This window comes from Alosa pseudoharengus, unplaced genomic scaffold (genome assembly GCF_046254945.1).
Source record: "Alosa pseudoharengus isolate Yale_2024_CS ecotype anadromous, Long Island Sound unplaced genomic scaffold, YU_APseudo_1.1 YU_APseudo_1.1_scf_7, whole genome shotgun sequence".
NCBI classification, from domain to species: domain Eukaryota; kingdom Metazoa; phylum Chordata; class Actinopteri; order Clupeiformes; family Clupeidae; genus Alosa; species Alosa pseudoharengus.
In genome coordinates this window covers 3,466,491-3,483,537 of record NW_027468859.1, presented here as the reverse complement: position 1 = coordinate 3,483,537, position 17,047 = coordinate 3,466,491, and the positions used below count along the sequence as shown (strand labels likewise).

Below are 17,047 nucleotides of genomic sequence, written 5' to 3'. Positions count from 1 at the left end.
CAGCAGACAACTTCCCATTTGCCTCTTTACTTAGCTCTGTGGGCAAGTCAACTGTGATCAAGACAACCTGTCCAGGTGAGTCACCCTTTGGTCTTAACCATAGGCTAATACTTACCTCTAAACAGTCTCCATCACAGTAACTGCAGTCCGCATCATGCATCACAACATCGTCCCCATCCATATTTGTGAGTATACACAAACATGGCTCTCGCTCTCCGCTCTTCGAGTCTTTGAAGGCATAGAAAGGAAGCCATAGACATTAGCCTAAAACTAGCAAGCTATAGGCCTACAGTTGATGTGTAGGGTTACAACGCGACACACCCCAAACTCAAAGCAAACATTGACAGAAGATTATGGACTATGGTCAAATTGATTGACCATTCATTTAATTGACTAAAGCTACTTTAACACAAATGTTTAGAGAAGTTAAGCCCCATTTTACCTATGGGATTCAGCTAATCAACTATTTACCTTAGCAGCCACTAACCACTCTGCAACAAGCTTAATTTGCTAATTCAGCTAATTTGCTATTAGACCTAACTGCTGTAGGTTAGTTAAATCTCGTTAACAAAACAAAAACAAATGTTTTATACAGAAAATAATTAGCCCTACAGGGTCACATTTGGCTTTGTTTACAATGTATAAAGTCACATTTAATTCGTGGCTAGCCATCACAAAACTTGATTATGCTACCTTAGTTAACTTTGGGATATTGCCTAACGTTACTAACCTCGACAGAGCTCCATTTCTACTGTAGGATAAGTTACAGGTCTCTACTTCACGCTGTGTTTGAGGCTATTGGCTTAGTAAAAACTACACCCAGCAGGCACAAATTGCTAAATTGTTCAACATCAGTAGCCTATCTGGAGTGTGTTGCACCCATAAGTGCTGTCAGTGTTCTTCTATGAAGTCGTTTCTCCAGGACAAGATTGGATGTCTTACAGCCAATAAGAATGCGTCAAAGTTTAGAAAAAAAATACTGTTTGTATTCTAGACCTTCATTTTGACCACATTTGTGTCTGTCAGCTGGACATAGAAAATCAGTCTCAAAATATGATTAAGCCAAGTTTTTTTTTTTTTTTTAAAAAGCCCATTGTAAGACCTAGGGCTATACCTACACATGATGGCAAAAAAGCATTTCATTTCTTATGGAAATTGTAAGCAGTAGACAATGCGTTTAGACCACACTGTGTGCTGTTTTTTGCTGTGTGCTATTTTGGGATTAGGTGTAGGCCTATTGTTTAAGGCATGTTGGGCAGAAGAAAATGTAGACATGCCTAGTATTTCCCTTGCAAACATGCCAACAAAGCCTACATAAGGCTACATGTTAAATAATGGTGCATGTAGCTATTCATTGATCTTTACATGTCTTCTCTTGTTGCTCACTCCCATTTTTACAATGCCACTCCACCCCCTCCCCATTAAACATGTGGCATGAAAGAGAGTCTAGGGTAAATGAATGATATAAATGTATACTGGTCATTACTTTACTCTTTTAAAATGTGTTGGCCTCTACATCTTGAGCTGAGCCATTGTGCATATTTAGTTGTATATATTATTGTCCACACACAGAACGGAGGAAATTAACCTCAATTAGAGTTAGCATCTTGTTGGGTTTATCCATGTCCATAGTGAGCTGTGGTCTCCTAAACAGCAATACTCCAATCAGCACCACGTCTTTAAGTTCTGTAATTGGTTTGCTGGGATAAAATATGAGTTAGGAGTGACATGACCATTATGTATAGATTAGATGATTAGATGTATAGACAAGTTTAATACCATTTTACCTTGAGTATATTTTCTAAATGATAGAATAATGTTTGATAGTATGGCCTTGAGATGTCATTGCAGTTGTATTTAATAAAACTAACAGTTCAACCCGAATCTCAATATGTTCATGTACACTCAATTTCACTCCTATATTCCACATTTCTTTATTTTATAGCTTGAAAAAGAAAGCTTTATCGAAAGGTAAACATTAACAGACATCTTCCGCGTTGTTAGAGCAAATGACACTATCATTATGCATAACTCACATCCATTTGAAGTTACATGATGTAAAAAATGGAAAATGACTCATAAAACAAGACATCAACATTGCAATGTATACATGTGTGAGACTTCTCAAATCCTCCATACACCCTGTTAAATTACACTCTCACCAACCACACAGCTATACCGTAGGCCTATGGTATGTCGGCACCATTTGCCACTGTAGATGTTTACATTGTCTTGGCAACAGAAATATCCATCCCTATTTTCTTTGACTAACTTTCAAATGGCATGAGCTTAAACAATATCCTACAAAGACATGGATTATTTTTTTTGTTAGTTTGTATGGACAAACTCTTCTCTGAACCATATATGTTTTAGGTGGAACCTGATTGTTTTGATAATCCTACTTTGAACTTAGACCAGACACCCATTTGTGGTCAAGACTTAAAAATATCTCATTGTGGTGCTCCCTATAGAAACCGCTAAACCCTGAGTTCTCTATAAATGACTGAAGTGTTTGGTAAATTGTCCAAGAACTTAAATGTCCAGGGATTGCTTGAAGAAAAAAAAACTTGGAAACAAACTGGAACAACCCACTTTGAAAAAGGTATGTACATGGAATTGGCTGACACTAATATAGTTAACATGTATACCCCCATGGCAGGGTGCAGTTGTAGAGCTATAGATGTGAGAACTCAAAACACAAACAAATATTGAGGTCTGGACAGCCATAACATTTGTTATACTCCAGGCACTGCTGTCAAGCCTTACAGACAAAAAATATGTTCAATGTTTGACATCACACTGCATTTCAACTTGAACAGCACTGGAGCATACTGTATACTGATCTACAAGGACCTTCTCTAGTTTGATCCCTGGCTTAGTTTCTGAACTATTACTTCTAATGGAGAGTGTGTGCTTAAATACAGAGAACCGGCTGCAATTATGTAGTTATGATTAAAAAATAGCATCAAAACAGGATGTTATATTGTCCTGACAGTAATAATCCATTGCACCTGACTCTCTGAGGGTAGACCTAAACCCGTATAAACATCTAATCAGATTAGAATATGTGAATATGTCTATTTAGAATATGACAAGCTTCCTATTCTTGAGGTCTGACTGAAATGTCTTATTTTTTTAATAGATATAGATTAAATAGTATTGGTTTTTGCAGCTCTTTCACTGGTAGTTTGAATATCAAGACAGGCTGTTTAATATGGACATGAATAGACACACTGCAGTAAATGTTTTGCACTCATTAAAGCTTAATGAAAAGAAAAGCACAGATTGAAACAGATTTCAAATAAAATATATATAAAAAATAACTTCCCAAGTATCCTGCATTACACAAACATTCAAAAGTTAAGACATAGAAGAGGCAACTGAGATTGTCTTTTGTTTAAAATACCAAACATGCTAAAAAGTGCTCCTATGGGATCAAATGTATGTTAACCATTCATCAATGCACCTATTTCTATCCCTGGTAAAGGTTGTTTCAGAAAGACATCTGAAAACAGCAATGTGAAAGACCAAATATGTAACAGTTTCATTTGTTATGATCTACACTTGCATAGTTAAAATATAAAAATTCAAATTGTGTTGAAAATCAACGTTCCCGGTGCATATGATGGATATGAAAGAAAACAGTAATTGGTGGAGAACAGTTGAGTAGAGTATCTCCATAGTTTGGCCTACTCAAAGTCAACCACACTAGTGTTTTGGAGTGTTACATTTAGTGCCTGTACCTTGTAATGCAACTTTACTGGAGTCCCTCAGTACCTGAAACAGCTATAGCTAAATGTACCTGTTAGGTTAACCATGACATCACAACACCAGAAAAGACGTCTCAACACCTGACACCTTACTGCTAAAAAGACAAGCACCAAATAGCAAGAGTGATCTATAATGACATCAATATTACCAGAGATTTCATATGTTGGCCACAGAGAAAAGAAATGTCCATGAAGGAAAACCATAGAAATTGAACATGTTTTTACAAAACCTTTGAAAACCCTAACTTGAAAAAAACACAAGGTGCTTGACATACTCTGTGTGACCTGCCTGAAACTTATATGCATGTCTTCCATCAATCTAATCGTGCACATACAGTACTTGCTAGGTAGAAAAAAAGGCCTTAAACCCATTTTGTAAGCCTGAGACACTATATCCCTCAGGGAAAAAAACCTCAAACACATTTAGACTATGTATACCATTTGAAAGTGCTTGTTGAATAGGTTATTTTTGGTGTAATAAGTGCATAGATTGATTCTCACATTTACAGTATGGCTTGTTTCTTTTGTTTCGCTTTTTCATTTTTCAATATAATACAATCTACACATTGTGGTAGCCTTTCACTGTCTCTTGGTGTGTTTCGAGTTATAATGACTCCGCATGTCCTTGCGGAGACGGAACTTCTCCCCACAAACGCCACAAATATACAGGTGCACATCCATGTGTTTCTCCAGGTGATCTCCGCTGGGAAAAATTTGGAAGCACACCTGGCAGATGGTCTCACCTGCTGACAAGTGCGAGATCATGTGACGGACGTGGTCGTGCTTCAGGAAGGTGCCCTGGTCACAGACCGGGCAGACGTAGCGCGCCATGCCCTTGTGCATGTCGGTGTGAAGCCGCAGTTGGCGCTCACGGAGGAACTGTTTTCCGCACGTCTGGCAGGTGAACTGCTTCTCCTTGGTGTGCACCGTGTAATGCTCTCGCAAGTGGCACCGCTGATAGAAACCCTTCCCGCAAATGGCACAAAAGTGTTTACGTCGATGGTCAAGCTCGCCCCCGTCGTCAAGCAGGGAGGGACGGAAAGGTTCTTGCTCGGGGCACACCAACGTGTGCTCCACAGCCAGATTCTCGCTCTCAAAGACAAGGCCACAGAGAGGGCAGCGGTAGCCCTCCAAAAGACCCTCCTCCATTGCCTGCGCATCTTCTGGAAGAGGGGAGTCTTCCTCGGGCGAGTCAAGGTCAACACTCTGGGGCTCTCCACAGCGCTCGGCGTGCTCCTGCAGCTGGCGGCCTTTGATCAATACCTGGCCACACCTGCCGCACGCACAGATGTGGCCCATGTGGTTGGAGATATAGTGGGCCGACTGTTCCTCTTCTGTCAGCAAAGCCCCACAAAGCTCGCAGGGTGCCGATTCCTCGTCCTGTTTCTCTTCCTTAATTCTGACGACCTTTGAACCTGAAGCACCAGACTCATCACTACTGACTAGAGAGCCTTCTGTGACATCTTCCATGGCGGAAACACCAGCTTCTTCTTTGTCAAAGCGTTTCTGGTCCCTGGCTATGTCTTTGTAAGATCCAAGGCGTACGCTGCAGCCTTTGATGCTGTGATTCCCCACTTTGATCACTTTGATGTTTTCCATCTCGGCCTCTGAGTCGTCTTCTTGTTCCACTTTGATTGTTACATTCTGGCAGGGGGTAGCTTCGTTGTCTGTCCCTGTTCCCACTGACCTGATCACACTTTCTGAATCAGACTTTTGGTCTGGCCAGTCATCCTCTCCTTTGCACATCATTCTATGCTCCTCTGCTCCCTCTGAAGCGGAGCTTTCTGCTTTGTTGGAATCGTTATCCACCTCGGCATTGACCCTGGGAGGCTGGAAGGCTTTGCGGTTGGTGCAGGTGAGAATATGCTCGATAAGCAGCTTTTCACAGCTGAAGACGAAGCCGCAGTCATCACAGGTGTAGGTTCGCCCGAAACGAGGCCGCTCCTTCAGGGTGGCGCTCCTGCCGGAGCCTCTCTTTCGCAGGTCACATGGCTGCTCGTTCATGCCACTCTCTGAAGGCACTGGAGCCAGGGGTAGGACCACGTCTTCCACCGGCCTAACGGTCGACACATTCAGACTCTGTCTCGTAGGGACGGCAGGAACCTTGGATGGAAGCTCAGGCTCTGCTGCATTGGGTTTGTTCTGATCAAACATACGGACACCGAATATCATCTTGCCTCCCACCACGCTTGAAGATGAAGATGAGCTGGACGAAGATGAAGATGAGGCGCAGGATGACGGTGTGAGGTTTGAGGAGCGGATGTCTCGCAGATCCTCCAGAGAGTCTGGTATGTAATACATCTGTAGGTAAGCCATGGAGGCCTTGAGCTCCTCAAACTCGTAATGGCCCACCATGATGCGGCCAAGATACATGAGCTGCAAGATGAGGTCGAAGCACTCTGCGCTGATCTGCATGTTGCTGAGGTCTAAACGGGCCGTGGCCTGCTGGTCCCGGATGAACAACATTCGGAAATAGGAGCTACAGGCAGCCAGCACAGCTTTGTGGGCCCGGAAATATATATCACCAATAGTGATACAGCAGTCACAAAGGAAACCCCATTCACGCTGGTTGTTGAGCTGCTGCAGGACATGCTCACTGTGACTTGGCCTCGCCATCACCCTGGAGATGTGTGAAGGGGGAAAATAAGAATTAGATAATGGTTTAATACGGATTTAAATGTGGGGAGAAAAAAGATTATTAAGTTACAAACACACACATTTTTAAAATAATACTCTGTTAATAATAGCCTAAATGAATACATCATTCTAAATAATACATATGTGTATGTTTAAAAGTAATAGCACAGGTCCTACTGGTTGTAATAGGCCCATTAATGCAGAAAAAAGGAACAATAATCATTATAATTGTGCAAAGAAGTGAAATGACCATACAACTTCCAAAAGACTTTCTGTCTCATGATAGACCTACTTTATAATTAGGTTATTAAATTACATTTTATTAAATTAAATACACAGCAAAAACAGATTAGGACTACAAACAGGCTGGCCTGCAACAATGCTCAGACAGGTGTAGGCCTACTGAGATTAAAGACGTTTCCTTCCTTTCAAAGTGAAAATCACTTAAACTCGTAAACATGAATTATAGGTCGGCCTGATAGCCTACATAGCTTACAGTGACAACACTCCAACTTCTAAACTTATATCATTCTCAATTAATAAGATCTTAATTTGAAGTCCCAGAGGTTTTATTTTTCCGTGAACCCAAAGCTATAGCCTACGCACAGAGATGGAAGACTGTCAACGTGTGAAAACAAGTCATTGTACGATTGCCCGCATGGCTAAATTTACAGTCATGCACATGCAGTTCCTTTTGTTGAGACTCGTCGTCATCTCAAATTAGGAGGTTTACATCCCGCCCACGCATTTCATTGGCCTAATTCGGAGACAGAACGTGCGGGCGTTGTGGCTGTCAATCATGTGCCACAAAAAGTATTTTAAATTGTGTTTGTCGTGAAAGTAACATTTGTAGACATTTTATATATCGGTAGCAAGAACTACCGACAACTGTACAAGGATTTGTCCGTATCGAAAGTGTAGAAGACCAACTGTCTGTGCTGTCTCTGATCTCACGCAAGCACGCACTGCCACCCCCGCGCTGCTTCCCGCATTCACGCTATGGGAAAAAAACCTTCTCGTTTAACACTGTAATGTTTATACTCAAAGCCATAGGAAATACTCACCGAAAACAAAGGGTGCTGCCAATTAATGAACAAAAAGTTAAGTTGTAGAGCACTGGTTTAGAAGTTCCGCCGTTTTTGTCTTTATCTAAGCATGAAGTTCAGTCGAGAATAATCGCGAGGGCGAAGCCCCTTCTGCTACACGGATGAAAGAACTTCCGCACAGCCGCTCTGCGAGCTGTATCACCGCACCGAGGCTGCCTGCGCTAGATCCAGCCCCACTCACGCAAATCCAACCCTCCATAGGACGGAGCTCTACAGTGTGAATGCAACCGTACATGAAAATATGCACATTACCTTGCTGTAACAACAGCGTCAATAGGCCAGCTTGAACTTACAAGTCAAAATGCAAGCTCTTAGGCCTATTGATTTCCTGAGGAATAACGCATTTATTTCGTTTGGAAGAGGTTTGTAGCGTAGGCGACAGTGCAGACCATTTAGAGCTGCGAGGTGAACCATGCTAATTCATGCATGACCTCACAGAACAGCTGCGGCCAGGTTTTACGGTATTCGTACAAGCTTCTTCCAGTTGTAAGAGTGTAGGCTATAGGCTATGAGTTCTATTGCACGATACGAGACAAACTATTGCAGGCCTACTGACCGATAGTAAAGATTTTTGCCACCCTTTTCTGGTATAGGAGTCATGCCTTAGTCTACTAACAGGAGTTGAACTAGCCCTTCAAAATGAGAAACAATCACTTCGAGACACCAAATGTACAGTACGGTCACGTGATGAATAACAAGCTTAGTTGACAATCGCATAGGAAGAAACGCGAGACCACACGAGACTTTTATCCTGCAGCAACAAACATAAATCTAAACAATCTCGCCCATTTAAATGGTAAGGATCCACTCCACGATTCTGTTTTAGATTGACAGGATTGTATAGCTTCGTACAATAACTGTGCATGTAATGTATCTCAGATTGCATGGGACAATATTGTAGATTTAATTTCGACAGCACTTGACTCGTTGGGGCTAAAACGAATGCGAATTAACATGATGCTGCTGTCGTGAACTGTGATTGTCACGTAGGCTAGCCAAGGAGAATTTAAAGCAAAACGAGTCGATAATATTGTGCATGGACAATAGAATGTCTCTCATTTTTCACATTATGTTTCTGGGATAGTATACGTCCGGATCGTCATTTTATGCAGGCAATGTGGCTAAACAGAGTATCCCAGGTATTGTCTCGTCAGCTTTGAAATCTACAGTGCCGTAAGCGAATGTCTAGGTCTACTGGGACCTGTAGTCTCAGCATAACAATGCACTCTCTCAAGTATTGCATAGTGTTTTTGGCTATTGTGAAATCAGCATGAAGGTAAACAAATAGTTAACTATGGAACAAATGCCAAGATTTCATGGTTTACATGGTTTCGAATAAGCTGTAAAGCAAGACTTTATTTTGAAAAAGGGTTTATTTGCAGGTCTGTATCCTGCAACATTAATTCCCTTCACACAGGTCCTGCATCTGTCAAATAGATTAATGGCAGGGTGAAATCTGAAGGCCGATGTTCTATTTAGAGGGAAACCTGTCCTGTTGGTTTTACTGTCCAAAAATTGGAAGGGGAAAGAAAAATGTAGTCTTGTCACTAGAGGTCACCATATTCAGTAAAATGAGTTTCTTTTAGTAGACTAGTCGTCTGAAGAGCATGTTTTCTAAGGCAGTATAACTGCATATAATGTTATGTATTTTACTTTTTTATGAAGTGTTTCTGTTGATGTTGGTCATACACATCTGTTGAACTCTGTCTCTGATCTAATGTGTGTGTGTAGGTGTAACAGGTTGAGATTGGGCGCCATGGATGTGTCCAGTCACAGCCTCTACCTCCTACAGCAGCTGAATGTTCAGAGGGAGTTTGGCTTCTTGTGTGACTGCACTGTTGCCATTGGCAACGTGTACTTCAAAGCCCACCGGGCAGTTCTAGCGGCCTTCTCCAACTACTTCAAGATGATCTTCATCCATCAGTCCAGGTTCAGATCATCAATTTAATCTTTGCCCTCACATTTTATGCTGCAACGGAATAGTATGTTTACTGAACACTTTAATTTATTTATAAGAGCTTCCTCATCCTTCTCTGTTCTTTGTTTCAGTAGTTTGTGTATTGCTCCTGTACTTCAATCAGGCGATCTGTGCTCAGTTTGCAATATTATGATTTTCATATGGCTAACGTGATGTAACTTTGATATTGCAGTGAGTGCATCAAAATTCAACCAACGGACATCCAGCCTGATGTGTTCAGTTACCTGCTCCATATAATGTACACTGGCATGGGGCCAAAGCAGCCAGTGGATAAGAGCCGTCTTCAAGAAGGGATAAAGTTTCTTCATGCCTACCAGCTGTGCCGTAAACCAGACGAGGCAGGTCCAGACCCAGCCTCTGACCTCCGCATGTCAAACCTTTACGGCATCCAGATCTCCTCCCAGCTCCCAAATAAGGATGGCACAGGGCCGAAATCGGGTGGGCAGCGGGACCCTGAGGGATCACGCTCCACTAGTCGGGCAGAGTGGGCTGAGCGCTCCCATGCCCGACCCTCCTCCCAGGCGGTTGGCCTGGAGGGCATCCCCTCCGACCACCAGCTGCCCGGCATGCGGCCCCTATCTTCCCTGGCTTCCGGGGATGACTCGGACATCTCCACCCGGATCAAAGAGGAGCGCCTGGACGACGAGGAGCAGGAGGAAGTGGACAAGCCTTCGCTGCCCCCTCCGGCTCCTCGATCCTCACTCTCCTCGGCCCAGGGGAACCCCTGCCAGCCAGGCCTGGCTCTCCTGTGCCCTCACTGTGGCGAGCGCTGCCTGTCTCCTGAGGGTCTGCAGGAGCACCTGATCAGCCACGCGGCCTGCTCCCTTGAGCCGCTGATGGAGGGGTCTCCCTCAGAGGACGCGGACTTGGGCGGGCCGGGAGGGGCAGAGGAGCACCGGGCCTCGCGGGAGCGCCTGGACGCCGGCTGCCTGGAGGAGGCCTTAAGACAGAGCCAGGCGCTGGCCGACGAGATCGCGGCCGAGCTGAGGCAAGGCGGGGGCGCGGGGGGCGTCGGGATCGGGGGGTTCACCGGCGCCAGCCCCCCCATGGTCGGCCTGTTCACGCGCAAGCGGAAGATCGCGTGCGCCGTGTGCAACCAGCGGTTCGCGCACAAGAGCCAGCTGCAGGAGCACATGTTCTCGCACGTGGGCAAGACGGCACGCCACCACCACCACCCGCACCAGCACCAGCGCTACAGCCGCTTCTGCAACCAGCTGCTGCAGGTGGCGTGCGAGGGCACGGGCGATGGTGCTCAAGGGGCCGGGCCAGGACCAGTGGAGGGGTCAGCAGAGGAAGGCGGGGCCAGGGATGGCCAGGACAACGGCAGCTCCTGCTACTCGCTAGACTCAGAGGTGTCGCGGGAGAGTGTGGATGCCGTCGCTGTTGAATAGCAAAAAAAAGAAAAAAAAGAAATACATTTATGAATGTAAAGTAAGGAACAGAGACAAGATAAACAGCATACACACTCTCTTTCCACAGAGACAGGATCTGCATGTGCGAAATGAAATGGCGCTTTTTCTTACTCGTTTCCTGTCCGTCTCCAGCAGCCTGAATATCTTTTCTTGTATGAGGATCATCATGGTGGCGTTGATGTAGGAGGTCTCCAGCAGCCTGAATATCTTTTCTTGTATGAGGATCATCATGGTGGTGTTGATGTAGGAGGTCTCCAGTAGCCTGAATATCTTTTCTTGTATGAGGATCATCATGGTGGCGTTGATGTAGGAGGTCTCCAGTAGCCTGAATATCTTTTCTTGTATGAGGATCATCATGGTGGCTATGATGTAGGAGGTCTCCAGTAGCCTGAATATCTTTTCTTGTATGAGGATCATCATGGTGGCGTTGATGTAGGAGGTCTCCATGTTGGAATATTGGTGCTTACAGTATTTGTGTTTCAGCATTGTCTAAGTTGTGCTTTTTTGTTTGATGTATTCCTAAAAATAGCATATAATGCTATCCCAAAACATTTATATACTTTGGATTACACAAAGTTTTTTTTTGTTCAATATGAATGTTGTATGAAAATATTGAAGTCCAAGACTAATCTTTGAATTTTATTTGCGTCACTTTGGAAGGAATACTTGATAATGAGTATACAAATGAAACAAGTTTGCTGTGCCTTTGAGGGATTTATCTAAAGGCGCCTTCATACCTATTTTGTTCCAAATCAGAGTTGCTGCTTTCACATATACCCAATCGAACCGATCTTTGATGGAAACGCTCCACGTTCCGATTCAAATAGCCAGGTGTGAAAGTGCTCTAAGAACTCTCACTACCCCAGCAAATGCACTTGCTTCTCAAGCTCCACCAAATCCTATCTAAGATTGGCTCATGTTTTGGAATACATGTGATATTCTAAATTCCAACAACAAAGCTCTTGTTGGAGAACAGTCATTCAAAGCATGTTTTTTTTTTTCAAAAACAATATATATATATATATATATTTGTAAATCATCATAATGCAGTCTTTTGACCGGATACATATGTTGCTTGTTCATCTGAGATAACTGCTGTTTGCAAGAAACGAGCCTAAAGCCACGAGCGTCAGGCACCAGACGTGGACTGACTAACCCCCACGGCCATTACTGCACTTTTTGGCGAGACTCACTCTAACTGGCACAAAATGCAACCAGGGCAGTTCTACTGGACGTTAGTCTCAATGCCAAAATTAAAAATCAAATTGAATTTGTTTTGAACTCGTTAACTCAGAAGATCTATAATATACTGTATATTTGTGCCAGACAGATCAGCCTTGAAATTATGGCCTAATTTGATAGCTGGTGAAATTTCATTTGTCATGCCTCTGAATGCTTCAAGAAGATGGCAGATGAGTTAGTTATATTTGACAGTCAGTAATGTCCATACTGGAGCCATATTGACTGTATGATGCAGTAATTTTGAAGAGCATGCTAATTTGGATAATGAATTCTACACACCCCTCCCTTTTTCAAACCACAGCATGTTTGATTCGTATGACACTACTGTATCTCTATATCATATCAAGGACAACTTGCTTTGATGGCGCAAAGCATATTTGGTTCCTGAACTGAATATACATAGTTCCGTTTCTTAAATAGTCCATTGTACTGGATAGTCCATGCTTTTTGAATGTGCTGGTTATTGCAGTTTTGTCAGTTTCATGTTTAGCGTGCTGTGATTGGTTTGTAAAACCTGTGTAACAGTTACAGATGTGCTCTTCATCTGTGTATTTTGTGACCAGTATGGTGTGTATGTATTAAGTTCACTTTGCCATTCAGTGTAAAGTGTATATCATTACGTGGTACGCGTTTTCAAAATATTTTTGGTAATAAACTTGTTTTTCCAAAACTTGTGTGCCATCATCAAAATGGAATACATTGTGTTATGTTCTTAGATAAGAATGTTGTTGAAGTGGTATGGAGGTCTTAAAGGTGCCATGTGTAATGTCCGCCAAAAAAATCAATTCATACTCCACATTCCCTAAAAGATGGGGGCAGTATACCTCCAGAAAGTGAGTTGGTCTACCCTAGAGTAACAACCGAGAAACGTGTATTGCAGTTTGGCTGGCGGTTATGTTGCCCGCATACCGCCTCCCATGGCCGAAACTGGTATTATGACACCTGTCGGGCTGTGGCTAGTAATTTAGCATACTAAGTCAGGTTGATATCTCTGCAGCACTATACCTTGTCATTTTTTTAATGACATCATCGCCCTTATTTCTATCTCATATCATATTTTTACCTCAATTCTTACACATGGCACCTTTAATATAATGCAAAGTCCAAGACACACTTTTTTAATTATGTGAAGCCTCATATGTTGATACATCCCATGTATCTATTAATTTACACACTTTATTAAGTATTTATTAAGTTTATTAAATATTTTAATTTCAGCAACAGTCTATTGGATGAATTGTATCCATCTCTTAACCCAAATCCACTTTGGCAGTCCCATGTTCTTTGTGTTTATGATCAAGTTAATGTGTAACTGCAGCAATATCCGTCCCTGTGGTTTAGTCATATGTTACATATTGCTTTGCAAGTGACAAGGAACAACATCTGTTAAACTGTATAAATGTATTTGCAATTACATGTCACTAGATGGCAGTATGCTGCGAGACTGGATAGCTAGATCTGTTCCAAGGCCACTTAACAAGTGATCATTTTGAATTCTGTCTCCTACAGAAAATTAGGTCAGATTGTCTGAATTCTGGTAGGAGGCCCACCTTCAACAGCGCTACCTCAATGTCAGACCCCTCAGTTGAGTTTGGAGAGATCAGACAGGCAAGAGTTAAGAGGATTGGTGCCGCACCACACCAGGGATCCTTAAGAGCATGATTGTGAAAGATTCAGAGGTGATGTCATTTTAGGTGAAGCCCTGCTTGTTCTAGTCTTACACTACAAAACCATGAGGCTGAATGCATTATGCATTCCTGTGTGGCATTTCAAATTTAAACATTCATCAGATCCACAGAGAGACACTTTAGGTCCTCTTGATGGAACATTTCACATTAATAATGCATCTTTTCCATCCAACACTGAATTTGGTATATCTGTGTAATTTAAAGAAGCATTATATTTTGAAATGCATATACCTACCTGTATATTAAACTGAATTACACAGGTAGGTATATTTCAGTTTCTATCAGTCTATACAGAGAGATATGGAAAAAAGAATATAGTTAAAGAGAAAAAAGTACAAAATCAAGGGACAGGTTTTGCTTTGAGATTGTGTGATTTTAATGTAAGTGTGGGTTTTCCATTGCTATAGAAACTAGATCTAATTCCCTGTAAAAAATATAATGTCACAAATCAGAGCTAAAAATATCATACTGTGGGAGGGCACATATGTCATCTTTATATTTGTAATGAAGAAAACGACTCTGGAAAGCTTCAATACTTTAATTACATTATGTAGCACATTTTACCTTACCAAAGGCGATCATACACAATAATTGGAGATCAATATTTTTCAGAAGATGTTTTCTGATCCAAATCTTCTATGAAACGAGATTTGTGTATGTTGGTCAGATATTGTGTTAATTGTGTTAGAGTGCTCCTGATTGTGAAGATAAAGTATGTATTCATTACTATGAATGCACAGCACAATAGATGTCCTCACAACACAATGTAGATTCACTGGGCTGTAAAATGACAGAAATACATGTAAGGATTCCATATAAATTGCACAATGTAAGGAAAAAAATATATCTGGATATCTTATATGTTACAACCGAATATCCAAAATAGCCATGTCCATAAGCTAACTACAACTTAGGCCTCTTCCACATTATCATCTCTGTGGCTGTTTGTTAGGGGAGGCTGTATTTCCCTTGAAAGCTGACACAGAGCACTTTTGATGGCCGCTCGGACCAGGGAGTTAGCGGTGAGTATTAGCAGGCTCTCACCACTCAGAAGGCCGGTGTCTTCAGGTGATAGACTGCAATCGAATGTGTTGCCACAGGGTTTGGCATCTGTGCTGTTGGCTTCGCACAGACTCCTGCAACCATCTCCTGGAACAGTCAGAAACGACATGTTGCTGGGGCTGTTGCGAGGCACGACACTGTCGTGGTCGGGTCCTGTCGTCTCCCTCATGCTATCAAATAACTGAATTTCCTCCGGCCCATTCCGGAACACCTCATCCGTGGCCATGGCAATATCAATCTGTGGTCTGAAGCCTGTGTCCAACTCAGCAACACAGATCAAGGTGGCAGCACCATCAGAGAGGCTTGAGGACTCATTCAGATCCATCTTGGAGGGTTCTTGTGTACCTACACAGCTCTCCAGCTCATTTTCATTCTCCCTTGACGTCAAATCCTCTGACATCTTGCAGCGAGGTTCCTCAGTGTCTCCTTCATGGGATTCACACTCAGTGCCCTTCGCACTGGTGGCCGTCACCTCAGCACTAACCGTCATGGTGTCTGGACAGGCCACCTGACCCTCTCCATCTCTCTCTGGGATGTCTTCCTCATGTATTCTGGGCAGGTTCTCTTTATTCTCCAAATGGTTGTCTACCAGTCTTTCCACATGCTCAGGCTCCGGTGTCTGTGTGGCGCCGCATTCAAACTGGTTAGAGGAGTCTGCTTTCTTCCGTCTGCTCAAGAAGCCCTGGATTCTTTTCCGAAGCGTCTTCTTTCGCACCTCTGGCTCTGTGTCTTTTGATGATGACTGTGACTCCTTGGTCACGCATGTGCGTTCATCTGCGTGGCGGCCGACAGATGGGAACCAAACTCTTTTCATCCTCTTCTTCTTAGTCTTAGTTCCAGTTCCAGGTTCCGGATCAGCACTGGAGGAAGACGAGTGACACGTGGCACCAGGCGTGCTGATGTCACCCATTGACTGAGTGTCATCACGGGTACATTCCATAGACTGTGGAGTCATTGCACTCCCCTTTTTAACCTCACCGTCTCCATGTTTATCTCTCCTTCTCTTGACACACATAAACACGTGCGGAAAAAGACTCCTTAATCCCTCTTTAGTGGTCTTTTTCCTCTTCCTGCTAACGTCGAGATGTTGCTCCGTAACTGTGTCCTCCTGATGGCCAGCATCACAAGTAGTGCAATCATTTTGAAGCTTTGCATGGTCACTTCCCTCAGTTTCCCTCTTCACAGTTGTTTGAAGATTTTCAGAGGACAGCCCCAACGTGGTTCCTTCCTCTCCCAATGTGTCCGAGGTTGTCGGAGGAGTGGAGTCCTTTGATGTCCCATTGATGTCCATTCTTCGTCGGTGTCTCAGCGCTCGTGCGTCTGACCTCTCTTCAGTTTGATTCACGTTCTTAGCTTTGCCCAGAAGAAGTCTTGGTGGACCTGTCAGTTTCCTCTTCAACACAACCTTTTGCTGGTCTTGGTTAGTGTCAGAGTCACTTGTAGCCATGGCTCTAAACTGGACACACGTCAAAGGTACACTCCCTGTCAACAATGAAGCATCAGTGAATTTCACAATGAAGAGATGCCAGAGTGCACAACACACAATTGTTTTTAGAGACATCTGAACATACCAGTTATATAATTTAATGTGAAATTAGTTACACTTATAAAATACTTTAAAATATACATAATATTTTGTGACTGGCAAAGCAGTATAAATCATAGCTTTTCTCGTAACAATTACTTTTACAAAAGTTAATATTACAGGAAATAACTAATTGTTGACAGCCTAGAGTGGAGAGTCCCTGTGCAAGGCATTATAAAAAAGTGATCTATTTGTACTTAGCCTACAGGTAGCTTAGCTATTTATATAAATATAGGCTATAACATAAAATGCTCAACTGCAAATTGATTAGCCTTAGTAATTCATGAGATTAGTAGGTTTCAAACACTTTCGGAATACAATCTGGTAGAAAATAAAGCAGACTCGTGTATCAAAAAAATAACAAAGCGGTTTGAGTAAAGTCTATTTGAAGAGGAATCTTTCACACATTAGAGCATTACATTTATCAACGGCATGGCATCAGAGCGCGCGCATATATTTTCAGTTCTTCACACTGGGTTTGACCTTAACAAGTAGCCAAACGCATCTGAGTAAATATTCTCCAACTTATACGAATATATGTGTAACATCTCTGAATATAAAAACTGG

General features: G+C 42.7%; 2 protein-coding genes across 3 annotated transcripts; one reads left to right on the top strand and one right to left on the bottom strand.

The window, feature by feature from the left end:
* Positions 1-1,840: 1,840 nt before the first annotated feature.
* zbtb1 (zinc finger and BTB domain containing 1) lies at positions 1,841-7,891 on the bottom strand. Of its 2 annotated transcripts, none has more exons than XM_076272891.1 (2): positions 7,766-7,891; positions 1,841-6,390 (listed from the first exon to the last, which is right to left on the bottom strand). In XM_076272891.1, exon 2 carries the CDS (start codon positions 6,384-6,386, stop codon positions 4,350-4,352), a length of 2,037 nt encoding a protein of 678 aa, XP_076129006.1. In that variant the 5' UTR covers positions 6,387-6,390; positions 7,766-7,891; the 3' UTR covers positions 1,841-4,349. The 2 variants fall into 2 exon arrangements, with proteins under 2 accessions (XP_076129006.1, XP_076129005.1); XM_076272890.1 differs by lacking the exon at positions 7,766-7,891 and adding an exon at positions 7,472-7,675.
* A 359-nt stretch (positions 7,892-8,250) lies between these two features.
* On the top strand, positions 8,251-12,769 carry zbtb25 (zinc finger and BTB domain containing 25). The gene is made up of 3 exons (XM_076272892.1): positions 8,251-8,309; positions 9,245-9,442; positions 9,664-12,769. The coding sequence occupies exons 2-3, from the start codon at positions 9,270-9,272 to the stop codon at positions 10,880-10,882; spliced, it is 1,392 nt and encodes a 463-aa protein (XP_076129007.1). The 5' UTR covers positions 8,251-8,309; positions 9,245-9,269; the 3' UTR covers positions 10,883-12,769.
* Positions 12,770-17,047: the final 4,278 nt, after the last annotated feature.